Source organism: Panthera tigris, chromosome B2 (assembly GCF_018350195.1).
Source record: "Panthera tigris isolate Pti1 chromosome B2, P.tigris_Pti1_mat1.1, whole genome shotgun sequence".
Lineage (NCBI taxonomy): Eukaryota > Metazoa > Chordata > Mammalia > Carnivora > Felidae > Panthera > Panthera tigris.
The window spans coordinates 39,789,711-39,808,374 of NC_056664.1; the positions used below are offsets into that span (position 1 = coordinate 39,789,711).

Here is an 18,664-nt window from a genome sequence, read left to right on the forward strand (position 1 = left end):
AGCCATGATTACACCATAGTTATCAGACAAGCCAGATGGCCTCCTGGGGAAAAGCACCCCTCCCCCCTTCACAGAGAAAACAGATGACCAGAATTTCTTCCAGGCCCTCCTACAAATGATCAGGAAATGAATCAGCTGGAGGCCAATGTTCAATAATGAGAACAATAATAGAGGCTTTCCCTCCTAAGGTGAATTGGTCCAAGAAGGCCTTTGTTAAATGCCTTAGATAAACTTTTGGGCCATCGTTAAATGCTTCAGGTAGACTTTTAGACACACTGTTTTAAACCCTGAATCTCTAGAAGTAGAAATTTTTCCATCTCAGTTGGAAATCACCCCGATATAAAGCAGCAAATTTAGGTGGATGGGCAGATCAGTCCCTTGATATTCAGGCTGCAGTCCAGTCCTTGGGGAATTGGAAACATCTTGCAAATCTCTACAAAGCCAGAAATGTGGCTCTGGACACACTTCAAATCCCACCTGTCTTTACCAATCCCCAAACCTCACTTCTTCATCTCAAAATGCTCATGATATTGTAAAAGACCAGGACATTGGAAATAGAATTATCCTGCACTTAAGAAAAAGCAGGAAAATTTTAAATAGGAATTACTCTAGACCTCTGATAAGAGGCAAATATACCCCAAAACTCCTTGGAAAAGACTTAGATACTTTTATTTTTAATGTTTATTGATTTATTTTGAGAGAGAGAGAAAGCACGCGCAAGCAGGGGAGGGGCAGGGGGAGAGAGAGTCCTAAGCAGAGAACACCACGGTCAGCAGTCAGCGTGGAGCCAACATGGGGGCTCGATCTCACGACTGTGAGATCATGACCTGAGCTGAAATCAAGAGTCAGATGCTTAACTGACTGAGCCGCCCAGGCACCCTGCCTTAGATACTTTTTCTGTGCCTTCATTATATAGAATTTCTATTCCCATCTTCTCTAGCACCTAAGAGCCATTCTTTGAAACGCAAACTTTAGGGAGAAGTCATTCATCAGAAGGATGAAACGATTTGAAAATTGGGCTAATGAAAAATCTTAAGTGTTAAGTTCACATTGATTTGGGATAATCTTTGGGAAATAAAAGCTTGTTAAATCTTGTCAGTTTAGTGAAAATAGACATGTCTTCAGAGTTATTAGCATTAAATATGATGCAAACATACAACTTTTATTCTACCAGGGTTTACTGGTCAAATACGTTTGTGTTTTCCCTGTCACAAAATTTGTCAGCAAGAAAAATAGCTTGGGATGATGTCTAAGTTTGTCTAACGTCTCATGAAGTTTTTGTGGGTAATCTGAACGTAATGTTTGAAACAAGTAATTTCGATAGATGAAGGAGATAAAAGTGTTTAGGTAGATTTTTCAACAAGAATTGTGGTTTATATTATGCCTACTTAAAAACAGTTTCCCAAATCTTTTGATAACTTCCACCCTTACTTTTGCTAAGTTAAATAATAGAAATTCATTGAATATCAAGATCATTTCCAAATGAGATAAAATATTAAACATTAATTATGGAACATTAGTTTACCTAATTTTATCTTCCTATTATGGAGGAACTAAAGATGTTTGGGTCTGTTAATAAGCATGTCTTGGCGACATTAAAAGATTTGTACTACTAAAAAGGCACATGTTTCTAGAAATTATAAAATATATTTATACATTTGCTATTTTACTATATATTTATTATATATTTACTATTTATTTACTACTATTTTACTAATAGCTATTTGCTATTTATTATATATTTTACTATATATTTAGTATTTATTTACTACTATTTTACTAATAGCTATTTGCTATTTAGAATGCTGGTGTAACATACAGTTCATCATTTTTTACTTATTAGTTTTCACTAGAAGTTATAATTTTTAAGGGTTAAAAATCTTAATATATGTAATTAAAAACTACTAGAAATAGTAAGGGAAATAACTATATGCAAAAAAGAGTAGGGTGTGGCTATTTTGGTTAGAAAAGGCATGAGGTATGAAGATACATTTTTGTTGAAGGAACTAAAAGTGACTTTATCCTAAAGTAGAGCTAAGTTTTTTCACAATGGGATAGAAGAAAATGAACAAACTGAATGCATATAAAAAGTTAAAGAGAGAGAGAGTGAGAGAAAAGTTTACCTTGTGTGACCAAGCTGGCTAAAATCAAACTGATATTACAAGAGTTTTTAAAAATAAGCTTTGGGGCACCTGGAGTGGCTCAGTTGGTTAAGCGTCCGACTTCGGCTCAGGTCATGATCTTGCAGTTTGTGGGTTCGAGCCCCTCGTCAGGCTCTGTGCTGACAGCTCAGAGCCTGGAGCCTGCTTCAGATTCTGTCTCCGTCTCTCTCTGACCCTCCCCAGTTTGTACTGTTGTCTCTCTCACTCTCTCTCAAAGGTAAATAAATTGTTTTAAAATTTTTTAAATAAACTTTAATATCAATAGCTTGCCTATTATAAAACTAAGACTATTAAAAGGACAAAGTTTTCTTTGACTTTTGGTCTGCTCCTGATAACAGATTATAAAAGGTCTTTTTTTTTTTTAACCTTTTAAGTTTGTCTTTACTATCAGACCTTTGATTACTTAAGAAAACTAAGTCTTCTCAATATTAAAAGAGCCAAGTTTTGCACACAACTATAGAATCTTCTGTATTTGCCTTTTAAATCTTTTATTGTCACTTTGGTTAACTAGGTAAGTAAGTATTGTTTGATGATGATCTATGATCCTTCTGGCAAGCATGCAAGTCTTTTAATATTTTTGACAAACTCCCCAGATCAAATTCTAAATAAAGTCTTTTTGACTTCAAACTGACTTTGGGACTTTCCAGAGGGTCTCTGGAACATCTGAAAGATTCATTCTTTCTCTCTCTCTCTTTTTTTTAAACAAACAAAAACAATTACAACAAAACCTAAGAGGTGGTGGGAGGGAATTTTAAACTAATTAGACCTACTTGTTATGTTAAATCACGTGGGAAGCATTCTCAAATAAAATTAAGCTTTCTTTATGTTGTATTTGTATAGGAATATGTTTTAGGTGTTCCAGAAATTGTATAAAATTCCTAGAAATCTGATATGTCCTAATATAGTCTAATTCTAGCTATTATCATAAGATTTATGTCTCAGCAATAACCAAATATCCTTGTCAATAACATTGTAATGAGCTCTCATCGGATCTTTAACCATAGGCATTTTTAAGTCTTGTCAGTTATATAAGTTCTTGTTTTATTCTGATACTTTTACAAAGGTGTTTCATTTTCAGAAAGATTCATGGAAGGGACTCTGACAAGTACTCTAGAATACGGTTTTCTACTAACCTTCAGATCATACCCCTGAACTGGGTTAGAACTGACAGAACTCTGGGGCACCCACGTGGCTCAGATGGTTGAGTGTCTGATTCTTGATTTCGGCTCAGGTCATGATCTCACGGTTCGCGAGTTTGAGCCCTGTGTCAGGCTCTGTACTGACAGCGCAGAGCCTGCGTGGGATTCTCTCTGCCTCTGTCTCTCTCTGCCTCTCTCTCTCTCTCTCTCTCTCTCTCTCTCTCTCAAAATAAATAAATAAATAAATAAATAAATGTTTTTTTAAAAAAGTAATTGACAGAACTCTAAGGAAAAACTGGATTCAAAAAATTGTTAACAAAAGGTCAATATCAACAAGAATTAATTACATGAAACGGAATTAACTGATAAAGATGATTATAATTTTTATAACTGTTTACTTAAAACATTGTTGGATCTTTAATGCTTATTTTTTCCAGATTTAAAAAAAACACATTTTTTTCTCTTAAGCTAACCATGACTTACAGCAATTTGGTAAATTATACTTTTGTAATTAGAATTGAAACGTTTACCTTTTTCTCCCTATCTGACGTCTCCAGACTTCGAAAACTCTTAGTATTTTTATTTTCATGACAATATAGCTATTTACACAAGGTCAATAAAAATCTATTCTCCTAGTAACAAGATGCAATTGGAAACATTGGCTTTGGAAACCAAGGCTTTGACTGGAACGTCATATTTGAGGGAGAAATGCACAAACTGGATATGACCAGAGAGCTTTAAGGAACTAAGGTTGACTTTATAGAGCCCATAAAGCCCCTTGGAAAAATCAGCCTGGTATCGTGCTTACAGGGTTCCCAGCAGCCTCACCAGGTGAGTAAGGAAAGTCACTTCCTGGCAGGTGCAAAAACCTCACTATATTTGGGAGAGTTGGAGAAAAGAGGAATTCACCTAAATCTCGAGTGACTGCAGGAAAAGCTTGATGACAAGTCCTGGACTCAGCTTCCCAGCCTCAAGAGGCTTTTAAAAGTCCAACCTGAGATTCCTTGTGAGAAGTTCCTACAAAGCATATGAAAAGATGCTATACAGTCAATTGCAATTCTTGTTGTATTTATATAAATAAGTTAAATTCACTAAACCTCAGCCTATTTTGCAAACAAATTTGATGATCTTTGATAGAAATGGGGGTAACTGTAGAGAAAAAAAGTTGTTTCAACGAAAAATTATAGTACACTTTTTGGATATCAGGTTCTAGTGCTGTTAATTATCAATGAAGTCTTGTTTTCTACCCATAGAACAACGGGATTCTGAATTCTAGTTTCCTCCAATATTTGGCTACCGCTTTCCAAACTAACGCTCCCAAGTTTCTTCTACTCTTAACATAGAATCGCTAAAAGCAAAAGCTGCTCTCTTCCCTTCAGCCCTGCAGAGTGTGAACAACTTGATAGAAACTTCAGAGAAATCACCACAACAGCTCATGTGCCTATTGCTGAGGGCACCATGCAGAAAAGATCACCGGAGACTTTCAAACTGCAAACGAGGAAAATCTGTCAGATTGCCACTGTCTGCTCTCACTCCATCTGAAGAGGCTTTGAGCCTGACATCCAGAAATCTCAGCTGGCTGCCTTCAGAACTCACAAACTGGGATCATAGTCTGCTCTGATCATTAACCTTGGTTTTTCTTTTCTGTCCATAAAAGTGCCTTATTAAACACCTGATTTCTCACACAACATAGGCCTAACTTTGGGAGCCCAGGTGCATCACCACCCCCTAAAAGGAAACAACCATTTAAATGAACTGATCTGTTTCCAAGACTAAAACATTAACTCAGTGAAACGATGGGGCACTCCACCGGCTCAGCTTTTCGACCGTGAAACTTCTTGAAGTTTCATAGGTGAAAATGAAGAGGAACAAAATATGCCACCCCAAAACAGGCCACTCTGGCATCTTGATTATGTTGAATTAAAGTTACTCAAGGAACAGCGGTGCAAGAAGGACACTCTGACCCTCCTTCGTGCCTGTGGGAGCAGGAAATAACCCCCCCCACCCCGTGTGAAAGGTGCCCTCCCTGTACCAAGAGGCAGAGAGATATCCTCATCACCAGAAACAGGGAATTCGGGGCCAAGAAGGCTATATAAACAACCCTTGTTACTTCTTTGCTAATTAGCTCCCCCAAGCCCAAACCTCTTTCTTTTGTCCATTCTTCACAAATGTATTGTTGCTTTGTCCAAATGGTATAAAAGCTGCCTGCTTTGGTCCCTTCTTTGAGCCTCCTATCTTTGGGGATCTTGTTCACACAAAAATTAAATGTTCTTCTGGTGATCTATCTTGTGTTCATTTAATTATTAGGCTAGCCAAAGAAGCTAGAAGGGAAGAAGGGAAAAGGCCTCCCCTTCCCCCAGCCCAAGGAAGGAAGGGGTCAGTACCCTGTGTCACACAACCGGCCCAGGGTCACCCAGCAGGTTATTGCTGCCAGCAGGAGTGGTGACGAAGCAGATGATACTTACTGGGACCCTCATCATGTGCCACGGGCCACCTCCATTATCTCACATAATTCTTACAACCACCCTTGAGTAAAGCCCTGATGTAATCCCCAGCTCTCAGAGCAAGAAACTAATGGCCAAAGAGATTCAGTCACTTGTGTCCAAGGTCACACAGCTCGTCAGTGGTACCACCCAAATTTCAACCCTGACAGCCTGAATCCACAACTCACACCCAAGGCCCAGCTCTGTCACTCACTCTCACCTTGGGTGAGAGGCTCAACCATTCTGGGCCTCAGTTTCCTCAGCTATAAAACGGGATAACAGAAAGACCTGTGTATCAGATCTTATTGTGTAGATTGTATTTGCAAATATACAAAAGGGCTTAACACAGCGCCTAAGAGCAGGTGCTCAATATATATGAGCTACCATTAAACACCATATTCCACCGTGGGAGCTCACGCCTGAGCCTCTGGGCTCTGGCCACAGCAGGCTGGAAGCCACCCATGGCTTCCTGGAACTTGGCCTCTGCCAGTCAGTCCCAGAGCACTGCCCCCCTCACCTGGCAATACAGACTTCCAAGCTGGGGCTCCCAGGGGACCTCGTGTAGGGGAGGACTCTGGAAACCGGGGTTCCCAGACCCAGGTCAAACCTGGGTCTCATCCTCTGAGGTTCCTAAAAGGCCACCTCCCCGTCAGAACTAGGGATAGTCCCAGCTCACCACAGGTCACAGGCCTCTCCCGATCACAGCCCCATGGCCCCAGGTCACAGGGTGGGGAGGTGGGGGCTCTCCAGTCAGGCAGCTGATGTCCTCATGACCTTCCCCAGCTCTCTCAGCCTTAGAGATAACACTGACAACCCACCCAGAGCCCTTCACGCTTCCTACAGCCACCTCATCCACAATAGGTCACAAGATTAGCATCACCAACCAGAGGGCCAGCTGCTCAAGGGTTAGTATGCCCACTTTACAGATGAAGAAACTGAGGCCCCGGCTGACCCTGGGCAGGTATCTAAGTAATAGACTTCTGGCCCATGGACCAGGGCTCAGGGCTGACTTATCCAGGTTCCAGGTCAGACTCACTCAAGCCAGCTGGGGAAGCAGAAGGGAGAAGGCTCAGGAGGCTCCCAAGGTCCAGGGGAAGGAGGAAATGGCTAAGTCATGGGCCTTGGGGCTCCCTGAGTCATTGTAGATCCTGTGAGTCTTGGCAATTGGAGGATCATCAATAACCCTGAGTCCTCCTCTGCCCACCCTGCCACGGCCAGAGGAGACAGGCACAGCCCTTGTCCAGTGCTCTGGGATGACCTCCACCCAGCCCTGTGTTCTAGCTAGCACGGGCACCTGCATGGGTCTGGTCCTACAGCCCTCCATTGACTGGGAGCCTCCACCTGCCAACGAGGCTCTCTAGCTCCAGACCCCGAGTCAACCATTCACCCCGGCCATTGTCACCCCATACCATCCCCATCCACTGCTTGTCATCACCCAGAAAGCCCTCCCCAACCAGCTCCCCCTCTGCCTCTGCTGACCCCCACAGGGCCCGCTCCCTCACAAATGCCATGCTAAGAATTGGACCCAGAATCTTAGTCTGGCCCCCAGAATGTGGTGTACTCAGTAGGTGCCCCATAAGCATTGCACAAGAGGGAGATAATCTCTAAGGAGGTGACCCCAAATACCACGATCTACAGAAAAATATATCTTATTTGGCCCAGTACACACACACACACACACACACACACACACACACACACACACACCCCTAGCACATATACCCATGCACATGAACACAAAATAAAAAAGTTAGACAACACTTGCCAATACTGTGCAAAACACTTGGATGTTCTCTTTATTCTTTGTTATTAAAAAAAAAAAAGACCCCCTAAGCTGACTTCATGGCCAGAAATTAGGGTCCAATTAATGGCCTTGATCCACAGTCCAAATTATAGCCCTCTCGGGATATCCATGTGGCCTAAACTCCCAGCCCAGCACATGGCCGTCTCTACAACAGGTGTCTAATAAAGTCATCCATTCGTCAGACTCACTCTGGGCCAGGCCTGTGCTAAGCACTTTACACGGCATCTCATTTCTCCTCGTCATCACCCTGAGAAGTAGGGACACTTACCACGCCCATTCTGCACGTGAAGAAACGGAGGCCCAACGTCACACAGTAAATGGCTCAGGCAGAATTCAAAGCCAGGTGTATCTGAGTCTGGAGCCACATTCACCTCCCACCACACCACCCACCCGCTGAAGGTCTTCAGCCCCTCTCTCAAGTCCACACACTGGCAGGAGGGACATCCGAGGAAGTCCACTCCAATGCCAACTTCTAAAAAGCCATTCCCTGTGTTAACTCAACTCTATATTAGTTGACTACCTGATCGGAGACTGGCCGGAGCCCACAGGCCTGGCAGCCAGGCTTCTCACCTTCACAGCCGACCCTGCTCCCTCCTCCCAACCCACTTCGGGCAGAACCCAGGAAAGGGGCTGGGCTGGGGGCTGTGGATCTGACTCAGGGCTCCCATGGACCATTCTGCTGTCCCTCCTCACTGATATCACTTGCCCTGTGGCAAGTCACCGGACCCCTCCCTCTGTGCCTCCATGTCCCCATCTGTGAAATGGGGTAATGACAGCACCCACCCTATTGGGTGACTATGAGGGCTCAAGGGGCTGATGCCGGTCAAGCACTTGGCACAGTACCTGAAATGAAGTAAGGCCTGGGAAATGTGAGCTCTTATTATCATCATCCCTGGTGCCAGCTCAAATCCCTGCCATCAAAAATAGTCACATGAACACTGGGCAGTTTTTTGCTGTTTACAAACATGCTTGGGTACCAGGAAAGCGTCTGCCTGTGCGGAGCCCTTACTTGCTGGGTTCCAGGCGCTGCTCTGAGCACTCTACATGAATTAGGTCTTTTAATCCCCAGAACGGACCCACATGGTAGGTGTTATAATTGTCACCTCTGTTTTACAGATGAGTAAACTGAGGCACCAAGAGGCTAAGTAGCTTACCAGGATCACATAGCTGCAGAGTGGCAGGGTCAGAATTCGAACCCAGGGGGACCAGCAGAGTGTCTGTTCCCAATCCCTGAGGCAAGGAGGTATTTACTGTGGCCTCACCCGAGCCTCAAAATGAGCTTGGAGATGTGAGGACGAGGCAGGGAGTGCTTAAACTGCCCAGGGCTGCCCAGCTCCTCAGAAGTGGGGCTGGCAGCCAGCTCCTCTGAATCCTGGTTTCCCACACTTTCCACCATCCCCATTCCCCCCAAGCCTGGCCCAGGGACCCCTCCTTTGTGCCACCTGCTTCCCCAACCCCGACCCTACTCAGTATCTCCCGTTCCTCTTTGAAAGATACCCCAATGCCAGTTCAGCTCTTGGGGCCTCATCCCCACTCACCTACCTCCCCAAAGACACAACACACAACACACACACACACACACACACACACACACACACACACACACATTCATGTGCACACACTCCCTCAGACCTGGGAGACGGAAGTCCCCTGGAAGGAGGTCCCCTGGAAAGCTCAGCAACTTGGGGGGCCAGAGCCCAGGCCCGTGCCCCTGCCCCGGCGCAGGCCCCAGTTTCCTCATTTTCCCCAGTGCTGTTTCTCACCCAGCCCCCTGCACCTCAGCCTGAGAGGAAGTTGCACAATCCCCTGGGAGCTGCAAGCGTGGCCGAGGATTACTCACGGCGCAGAGGGGAACCGCACGCCTGCCCGGAAAGGCTTCATATACCCACAAGACTACCCAACACAGACGGACTCCCAGCTCCATCTCACCCCATCTCCCCCACTCTGGGCTCCAGGACCCCTACAGTGCGCTCCCTCCTCCCAGACTGAGCCTCTGACAGCCCCCCACTACCCACACAGCCTGGCCTCAAAATGCATAGGCTCTGCTGCACCTGCCCCGCCCCCCACCTGAGATGGAGAGGCACAGAGCAGGGAGAATTTTCAGGAAGCCTACTAGGTCCAATGCAAGCCCAGCCCTAACCTATACACCCTCCCAGCCCTTCCTGGAGACACGTACTCTCTTAGCCCAAAGCCCCACGGTCCACCACCTTCCGGACTGGCCACATATCTGCCACCTTGGTCCTGGGCCTTCCCAGGGCTTCCAGACACCCAGTTCACAGTCTTGCTATATAGCCCCACCTTGAAATGGACCCTGAGGCCAAGGTTATTCTATGAAGTTCTGGGAAGATAGGAGCCGCCATACAATTTTCACTTGTGACAAAATGTTCTTGCTCAACACGTGACTTCAGGGGTTCCTCACGCCCAAAGTACTTCTCTCACAGCCTGTCAAAGAAACTTGACATTTCACTAGCGCTTCTTCTGGTGTCTAAGGGAGTCCCACCTTTGATAGGTAACATTCCTTGTCAAGAAAGCCTGGCAATTATTAAGCCATTGTCAGTCACCTAGACCTCAGGTGGATGAGTTTACTAGACCCTTTCAATGAGAGTATGTTTCAGGAAGAGGCACCTCAGTAGGAAGAAGATCAGGCTGGCTGTGACCCCTGGAGAAGGCAGGAGATGCCACTAAGGTGAAGCGCGCCCCAGAACAGGGAGGTCAGAGGGGCCCAGGGAGCTCTGACCCAGACTCTGACCCAACCCTGGGTCCTCTCTGGCATAACAACTCTGGAAGGGCACAGACGGTGAGCAGGAGACGGGCCTGGGTGTGCAGAGCCCCCAAGAATGACTTCTGACTCCCATCCCTTATGGCCCAGACTTACAACGGGGCCTCAGATAAAGAGTATGATAGGCACCTCTTATCACCCCACACAACCTTGGACTCCCACCCGGCTCAGGACAAAGTCAGAAATGGTTTTACCTGGGCCCCAGGGCTCCCCCAGAGAGCCCCTCATTTCTGCTGCCCTCATCAAAAAGGCTGGAGCCCTCAGGGCGGTTCCCCTACAGCCCTGAGGCCTGGAATAGCAGGAACCAGGGCGAGCCCACAGCTGGTCACCTGACACCTCCAGTTCAGGGGACGGGGAGCACAGTCAAGGGGGAGGGGCTGGGACCACAAAGAAAACAACCAGCACAGGCCCCTTTGCAGGGATGCTTCCCAAAGTGTCTACACAGCCACCCTCCCCTGAGTCCTGACCACAGCCTCAGGAAGGGGCGGGGGCAGGACCCCTCGCCACCCTCATTTTCCCTATGAGGCTTGAAGCACTGAAGTAGCTTCCCCAAAGCCATGTAGCAAGTTTATGGCAAATCTCAGTTCCTGGCTCTGTTCCCAGATCAGAATTTCTCAACCTCAACACTGACACTCTGGGGCCAGATAAGTCCTTGTAGGGGGCTGCCCGGGGCATTGTAAGATATTTAGCAGCATCCCAGGCTTCTACCCATTAAGTGCCAGCAGCATTTCCTGAGTTGTGACAGCTAAAAATGTCATCAGACATTGCCAAATGTCCCCTAGGAGGCAAAATCGCCCCCCGGTAGAGAACTATTGCCCTAGGGGACCCGGAAGGATAGGCACCTGCCAATTCTAAGTTGCATGGTATCTTCTGAGGGCTCTAGCCCTATAGCCTTCCTCCTCCTTGGCCAGATGTGTTGGGCAAGAGGGCCTGAGTACTCTGTGAGCTTAGTACCCTCTGGGCAGAGGCTGCCCCATTGCGGGTCTCCTCTGAAGACCATCTTCCTACCCCTCCAACCTCCAGCCCTTCGCTGGCATTCAGTATTATAATAGTCTTTCGGCTATTTTGGTCACAAACTCTTATGAGGAAAAAATGATGGGCACCCCCAGTGCCTGCTTCTTTCCTCACAAACTGCTTATAAATACCAACGTATGGATATATCGTGCGGGTCAGCAAGCATCCACAAAAACAGATCTACAAAACAGATGAGAAGGGGGAGTGAGATGAGAAGTGATACCCACGATGAGCTTCTGTTATGCACTCACCAGCACGACAGCCATTAAGCAGTCCGCCAACACCAAGTGTTGGCGACAATATGGAGAAACGGGAACTCTCAGGTGCCACTGGTGAGGAATAAATTGGTACAACCACTTAACAGAACATTTCCTAAAGGTGAAATATGCATTGTACACCCTGTGCTCTAGCAATTGCACTCGGGGTTATCGGCCCTCTGGAGAAGGGTACGCACCGACGCACCAGGAAACACGTACAAGGATAGTCTTAACAGTAGCGCTCACGGTAGCCAAGGAAGGAAAGCAAACCAAATGCCCGCAAGTGGCAGGACGGATGCAAACACGGTGGCAAGTGCATGCCGTGGAATGAACTGCGTGTACAGCCGTGAACGTGAGCTCCGCGGAGCAACGTGGGTGAACTTCACAAACGCACTGAGTGGACAAGACACAACATTAGAGAACATGTCCAGCGTCGTTCTGGCTGTATCAAATTCAAAATCAGGCAAAGCTTCACTCTTTTAATAAAGATTGCAGACATCGGTGGTTACGTGATAAGGAAAAGCAATTACTGATTACCAGAAAGATCAGGATATGGTTACCTCGGGGGGAAGGGGTTGTGACAGAGGCGAGGCTCACCAGCTGATTTTGGAGTGCAGGCTGCGTTCTGTTTCTTCACTGGGGTGGTGGCTGCCTGGGTGTTCACTTTTACAATGACTTATTACGGTGTGCATGTATGTTTACGTGCTTATCAGCACTCGTGGTGTATTTCACAATAAAAGGGGGAGACAAGGGTGGGATGTAAATAAACAGAAACAGAAGTTCTACTATTATCTTCTCACACCTGACTTTGAGAACCACTGTACTTAGGCCCCACAAACTGGATGAGAATCTATAGCTAAGTCATGGGGCAGAAGTATCCGGAGATGCTCAGGGCTGTCCGTGGAGGGGCTCTGCCAGCTGGCCAGGGAGCCAGCTCTGGCTCCTTGCATCTCCCCACCACCACTTTGGGGGTGTCCCAGCCACTGCAAGCCCCTGGCTCCTCAAGGGCAGGGGGCTACCTCAGGCTGGGTGCCTTCACACCCACCTCACTCTGCCCTGGGTGAGATTCCTCTGGGCGCCCCCCTGCCCCCCGACAGCAGGGCTCGGAGATTCACACTGGGGAGGCACTGAAGGAGCCCTCTGAATACACCAAAAGGAGGGAGGCAGAAAAAAGAAATTAAGAGAGAGAGAAGGGGTGAGAGAGCAGGAGAGAGAGACATGCATGGAGGGCCAATGTTCCACATGCAGTGGAAGTCAATGGAGGTAGAGAGGGATGAGGACGTGGGGAGCAGAGGAAAGGGGGAAGAAGGGACGATGCTGGAGGTGGGGGGAGCAGAATCACTGCCCCAGGCTCCTGGTCAAGTCTTGGGGCTCAGCAACAGGGAGACCCAAAGAGGTCTGAGTGGTTGGGCCCAACTGAGCACCACATCCTCCATGGCCCAGGGCTTCCGAGTGCAGGTGGGTGGCCAGCCACCTCCCTGTGGCTCCTTCCCCCTTGCACTCAGCAGCCACTAGTCCTCCTGGAAGGAAGGACTCTGTCCAGGACTGAGGCTTCCCACGTCTGCAGAGGTGACTCCCAGGTAAGAGGACCCAGGGAGCAACAGAGCTGCCCTTTTGGGGGTCTAGAGGGTGCATAGGGCTGAGCCAAGGTCTCCATGCTTGCATGAGCCCTTTTGTAAACTCTCTAGACCAAGGAAGAATGCTTTTCAGAGCAAAGAACATACATTCATTTAGTATGTAATTCTGTACTATCTTAACACCAATCTGCCTTTCTCTGTCCTCTGGTTAGTGAAATTCCCAGTGAGGCTGTCAGCTTTGAGGGAGGAGCTGTGTTCTTATTCCCACCCACCCTGCTTGGCCGGCACAGTGTTAGCTACCCAGGAGGTGCTTAAGGCCATGGGGTGCTGGAGAGCCTCCCTCACGCTCCCCAGGCCTCAGTCCTCTACTCTCCAAAATATAGGGGTAGTAGTAGCCAGCTGGCTACTAAGCCTCCCAGCCCCACAGCCCCAGTCGGCCCACGGCAAAGCCAGCCAGCACCATGCTTCAGGGGCAGCTGAGAACACACCTGGCTAGAGCCAGGAGAGGACAAGACGCGACAGGGGCGGGACAGGATAGTGTGTCACCTCCTGGCCACTCCATACCTCTGTAGGGGGGCTGGGGCAGGTGCTGTCCCCAAACCAATGATAAACAAGGCAGAGGACAGGCTGTGACTTCCCTTGGCAAACAGGAGAAAACAAACCGGAGCCCCACCCCACAGACCCACTAGTAGAACCAGGGGTGGGGGGTGGGGGAGGGGTTGGCAGTGGGGGAGGGTGGCGAAGGGGGGTTGGGAGGGGGGGGGTTGGGAGGTGCTGTTGGCAAACTTTCTACAGGAAGAGACAGATGGTCAGCCTCAAACCAGAGTGAGGCTGGACCTGGATCCTGGGGAGGGCGGGGGCTGGGGGCAGAGCTCCTTCTTGTTCAGCTATGTACCTGTCCCTGAGTTTTAGTACGTGAAGCTGATACCCTGCCTGCAGGGCAGAGACCCTGAGTAAAGCATTTGTTGTGTCCTCATTTCTGGGCACTTGATGGGGCTCAAGTCACACCCATTCACTCACTCACTCCACAAAGATTTACCGAGTACCCACTGTATACCAGATTCTCTTCTAACCACTGGGGATAGGGCACCTCTCCTCGCCTCCCACTGGGGTTTGCCCCAGCTCATCCAGCTTCCAAGGAAGGAACTGTCCCAAGAGCCCAGGGGTGAACCCCCAAGGTGGCCTGACTATCTGCTGTCCTGAAGGCCCAAGTCCTCCTAGAAGATGATGGAGACACCCTTACATCCAACAGTGACACCTCCTCCTCCCTCCGCCCTCCCAGCATCTCCAGTCTGAGGAAAGGAGAAGGGAACAGCTGCTTTTTGTGCATGTTTTATCATTTTTTAACTTTTTTTTAACATTTATTTATTTGGGGGGGGAGAGGGAGAGAGAGAGAGAGAGAGAGCATGAAAAGGGGAGGGGCAGAGAGAGAGGGAGACACAGAATCTGAAGCAGGCTCCAGGCTCCAAGCTGTCAACACAGAGCCTGACGCAGGGCTCGAACCCACAAACCATGAGGTCATGACCTGGGCTGAAGTTGAACCCTTAACTGAATGAGCTACCCAGGCGTCCCTATCTTTTTTTTTTTTTTTTTTTTCAGCAAGAAACACAATTCAAACAGTGATCCAATACTTGCCCACCATGGGGTAGGAAAGTCAAATAACATGATGGGTGTTTCTACAGCCTCATTTCAACAAAGTCAAGGGACACTCTGGATGCCCACCCCACCCCACCCCGTGTTCCAGCAATGCCACTCTGGCTCCAAGCACTTTTGCAGGAAGGAGCTTTAGACCCTGCCCCGTGTTCTGATGACTCCTGGGGACAGTACTGTCTTTTGTTGTCCACCTCATCCCACCGTATTTAAGCAGCAATGATTTTCTGAGCACTTGTCCCAGAGGGTCTTGTGCCAAGACCACAAGGCTGGACAGTGGTCAGTTTAATGGGAGGTGGGGGCAGGGAGGCAGAGTGGGCAAGGGAGGCCGATTATACCAGGGACTGGCGGTCACCAAATGGTTTCACAGTGGTCCCTGCCTCGTGGGACCTGGCTTCAGAAAGGAGACAGACCTAAGAGGCCCAAAGCAATCAGAGACCGAGGAGACAGAAAGCTCTTGGCTGGGTAGCTACAAAGCAGCGGGTTCTCAGAGTGTGGTCTGGGGACCAGCAACATTAGCATCTATCTCCCAAGGACTCATCCGAAATACAAACTCCAGACCTACGGGAATTTGCAGACCTACTGATTCCAGACCTACTCAATCAGGAACCCTGGTGGTAAAGCCTAGCGATCTGTGTCTTAACAACTGCTCCAGGCGATTCTGATGCCCAAATTTTTTTTTTTTTTTTAATTTTTTTTTTTCAACGTTTTTTATTTATTTTTGGGACAGAGAGAGACAGAGCATGAACAGGGGAGGGGCAGAGAGAGAGGGAGACACAGAATCGGAAACAGGCTCCAGGCTCCGAGCCATCAGCCCAGAGCCTGACGCGGGGCTCGAACTCACGGACCGCGAGATCGTGACCTGGCTGAAGTCGGACGCTTAACCGACTGCGCCACCCAGGCGCCCCTCTGATGCCCAAATTTGAGAGCCACAGCCTTGGAGAAAGGGCATCAGAATCATTTGGGGAATTTTTTTTAAACTTTATTTATTTATTTTGAGAGAGAAAGGGAGATCACATGAACAGAGAGGGCAGAGAGAGAGGAGAGAGAGAATCCCAAGCAGGCTCTGCACAAACCATGAGATCATGACCTGAGCTGAAATCAAGAGTCAGGCATTCAACCAACTAAACCACTCAGATACCCCCATTTGGGGAATTTTTAACATATTGATTCCAAGGCTCCTCCTTCAAGAGTCACATGCTCTAATATATACATATATATATATATATATATATATATATATATATATATATATATGATGGACCAAGGATTTGGACAGGGGGAGGGGCGCAGGGGAGCGTGTATCAGGAGAAGGGACCAGCATGAACAAGGGCTGGGAGGAGGAAATATGGACTATGGATTTCTGGCAAATCTGCTGGAATTAGGGATTAATCCCCATGGCATCACATTTTACTTTAGGGTCTCTGCTATTGGGATAAAAGCCAACAAGGAGGCTTGCCCCCAAGGAAGCTGGAGGGGGGCAAGCATGGTCAGACGTCCCTTCTCCCCTCCTCCTCATGCCCCCACTTAAGGGCCAGGAAAGAAAACTGGTGATGACTCTGCCTCTTGCTTCTGCCCCTCTCAGCTACCCTCTGCTATCACCCCCTGCCCCGTCGCCCCACAGCGAAGCACTTCCTGTGGGCACAACAAGTCCCAGATCCTGCCCTGTTGCTGGGATATCATGGCTGCCTTCGGTCACACTGCAGCCAAGGGGATCTGTACATCTGGTGCAGAGGGGAGGAGGGGCAGGCGGCAGAAGTGCAGGGGAAAGCCATGGGTCAGGAATGGGGAGTAAGTGGGCAAGCCAGATGCTACCCAAGGAATCCCCAGGGCCACGGCCAGGGCAGGGCAGGGCAGGGGTGCCAGAGATGCTGCAAGCATTGCCAAGTTCCCTCTGCTACCTTGTCAAATGTAGAGACCAGGTGTGGTCAACAGGGAACAGTGGGGGTTGCGGCCAGGGAAGCCGCAAAGCGCCCCCCGTAAGGCATTTCATTTGAGGATGTCAGACGTGCGGCGGAATCCTGTTTGCAAACCCATAGGTCTTTTTTTTTTTCTTCACTGGAGCTCTCTATGCCTCCATTTCCTCACTTGGAAATGAGAAATAAAGAAATAAATGAGCCGTAAGAGTCCATTATGATAACACTTTTTTGAGCATGACACCATTCGAGGTCCTGTACATGCAGCGTGCAGCAGAATACTTAGCCCTCACTATAGCACTGTTAGTCTGGGTGTGCAAACAGAGGCACAGCAGGGTTAAGCAGCTCGCCCAGGGCCACACAGCTGGTAAGTGGCAGAGGTGGGATTCCAAGCCAAACAGCCTAGCCCCAGAGCTCATGCTCTTAACAATCTCCTGGCTAGGTGGCACTTAGCTAGTGCTCAGTACATGCTAGCTGTGACTATGTCCCAAGAAAAACTGGCTGGTCACACCACCAGGGCCAGCCTATAGCTACAACTCTACTGAGTGGACTTCAGCAGTACCCCCTACCCCACCCCCCACCATACACACACACACACACACACACACACACACACACACACGACACGTCCCTCCCTTTTGGAAGCCTCTCCTGTCCAGGTGCCTTTGCCAAAGATAGGTAGAGGGTTCACATTGGAGGGCACCCCACAGATGATCTAGGTACACAGATGTGGAAACTGAGGCTGAGAGGAGCAGGGACCTGCCCCAGCCACATAGCCTGTCAGTGTGAGGACACCAGTATGCTCACGACTTTGGCCGCGGCTCATTCTCCCTCCGTAGCCGCTACAGACTTGTCCCCACATCTGAGTAAACACGTGCCTAGTGAGGGCTTTGCTGTAAGTTAATGTGTGAGGTTACCAAGGAGACCCAGGAAGCCTGGTCTGAACTCCTCTCCCCGGGCGGGTCGGGAGAGCTCTCGGCACAGAACTCTGGTCACCTGTGTCAGCAGCTCAGCAGCACTGCCGGGAGACAGGTGCAGTCCTGGGGCAGAGGCCTCAGCAAGCTCCCACCCCTGCTCAGAGCAGGACACCCTGTTGGGGAAGAGAAGGTTGCCAGACCACCCTCTGCCCACTTTTTCGGACAGAACGCCTAAGAAACCCTGAAGTGGTCTTCTTTAGAGATTGAGAACATGGATTTTGGAGTCACTTCGGCCCAGGTTAGAATCTCTACCACTCTGAAGCTGTGTGACTTCAGGCAACTTGCTTAACTTCTCTGAATCTATGTAATGAAAACAATCATCCCTACTTCGTTCCAAAGAGCAAACACACAATATAAATGTTGGCAACTATTGTTTATAACTTTATTAGGATATTGTTCTATTAGAGCATAGAGACGAGATGAATATTCTAATATAATATCGTGTGATACTCTCATAGACACACACGTACACAGTTCATCTTTACACATGTATCTAGATACCTAGAATCTCATAACCACACACACAAAACTCGTATCAATCTCACTCACCCACAGTGGAACACACAGCAACCCTATGGACTCACCATGTACCAGGCACTGCTCCACCCTGAATCCTCACAAGAGCCCAGAAGGAGCGTGTGTTTGTCTCTCTCTTTTTTCAGATGAGGATATACACCTTACATGCATATGCACTTGCTGCATCCTGGGACGTGGACACTTCTGGCAGCACTAGAAATCCCGAACTCCCTCCCTCTGGAGCAGAGGAGGTCAACCCAATTTCCACGGTCATCTCCAGGGCAGCCCCAAGCTGGGCCCCAAGTGCTGACTGCCCTCCATCCCTAGGACAAAGGCCCAACCTGGCTTTCATGCCAGCTGCGGTTGGGGAACCCCCCTGCTGCCTGCTGC

At 48.4% G+C, this 18,664-nt stretch overlaps 1 protein-coding gene across 3 annotated transcripts in view; it reads right to left on the reverse strand.

Annotated features, from left to right (window-relative positions):
• The window catches only part of TFEB (transcription factor EB), a 54,728-nt gene that overhangs the window by 33,385 nt on the left and 2,679 nt on the right, over positions 1-18,664 (reverse strand). Inside the window, exon 1 of one of the 3 annotated variants that reach the window (XM_042986329.1) lies at positions 9,214-13,916. The exons of 1 other annotated variant lie outside the window; for it this stretch is intronic. In XM_042986329.1, the coding sequence (XP_042842263.1) occupies positions 9,214-9,329 (116 nt within the window). In that variant the 5' untranslated portion in view covers positions 9,330-13,916. Of the gene's footprint in view, positions 1-9,213; positions 13,917-18,664 lie in introns of those variants that run through there. One more of the 3 variants, XM_042986331.1, reaches the window with a different exon arrangement.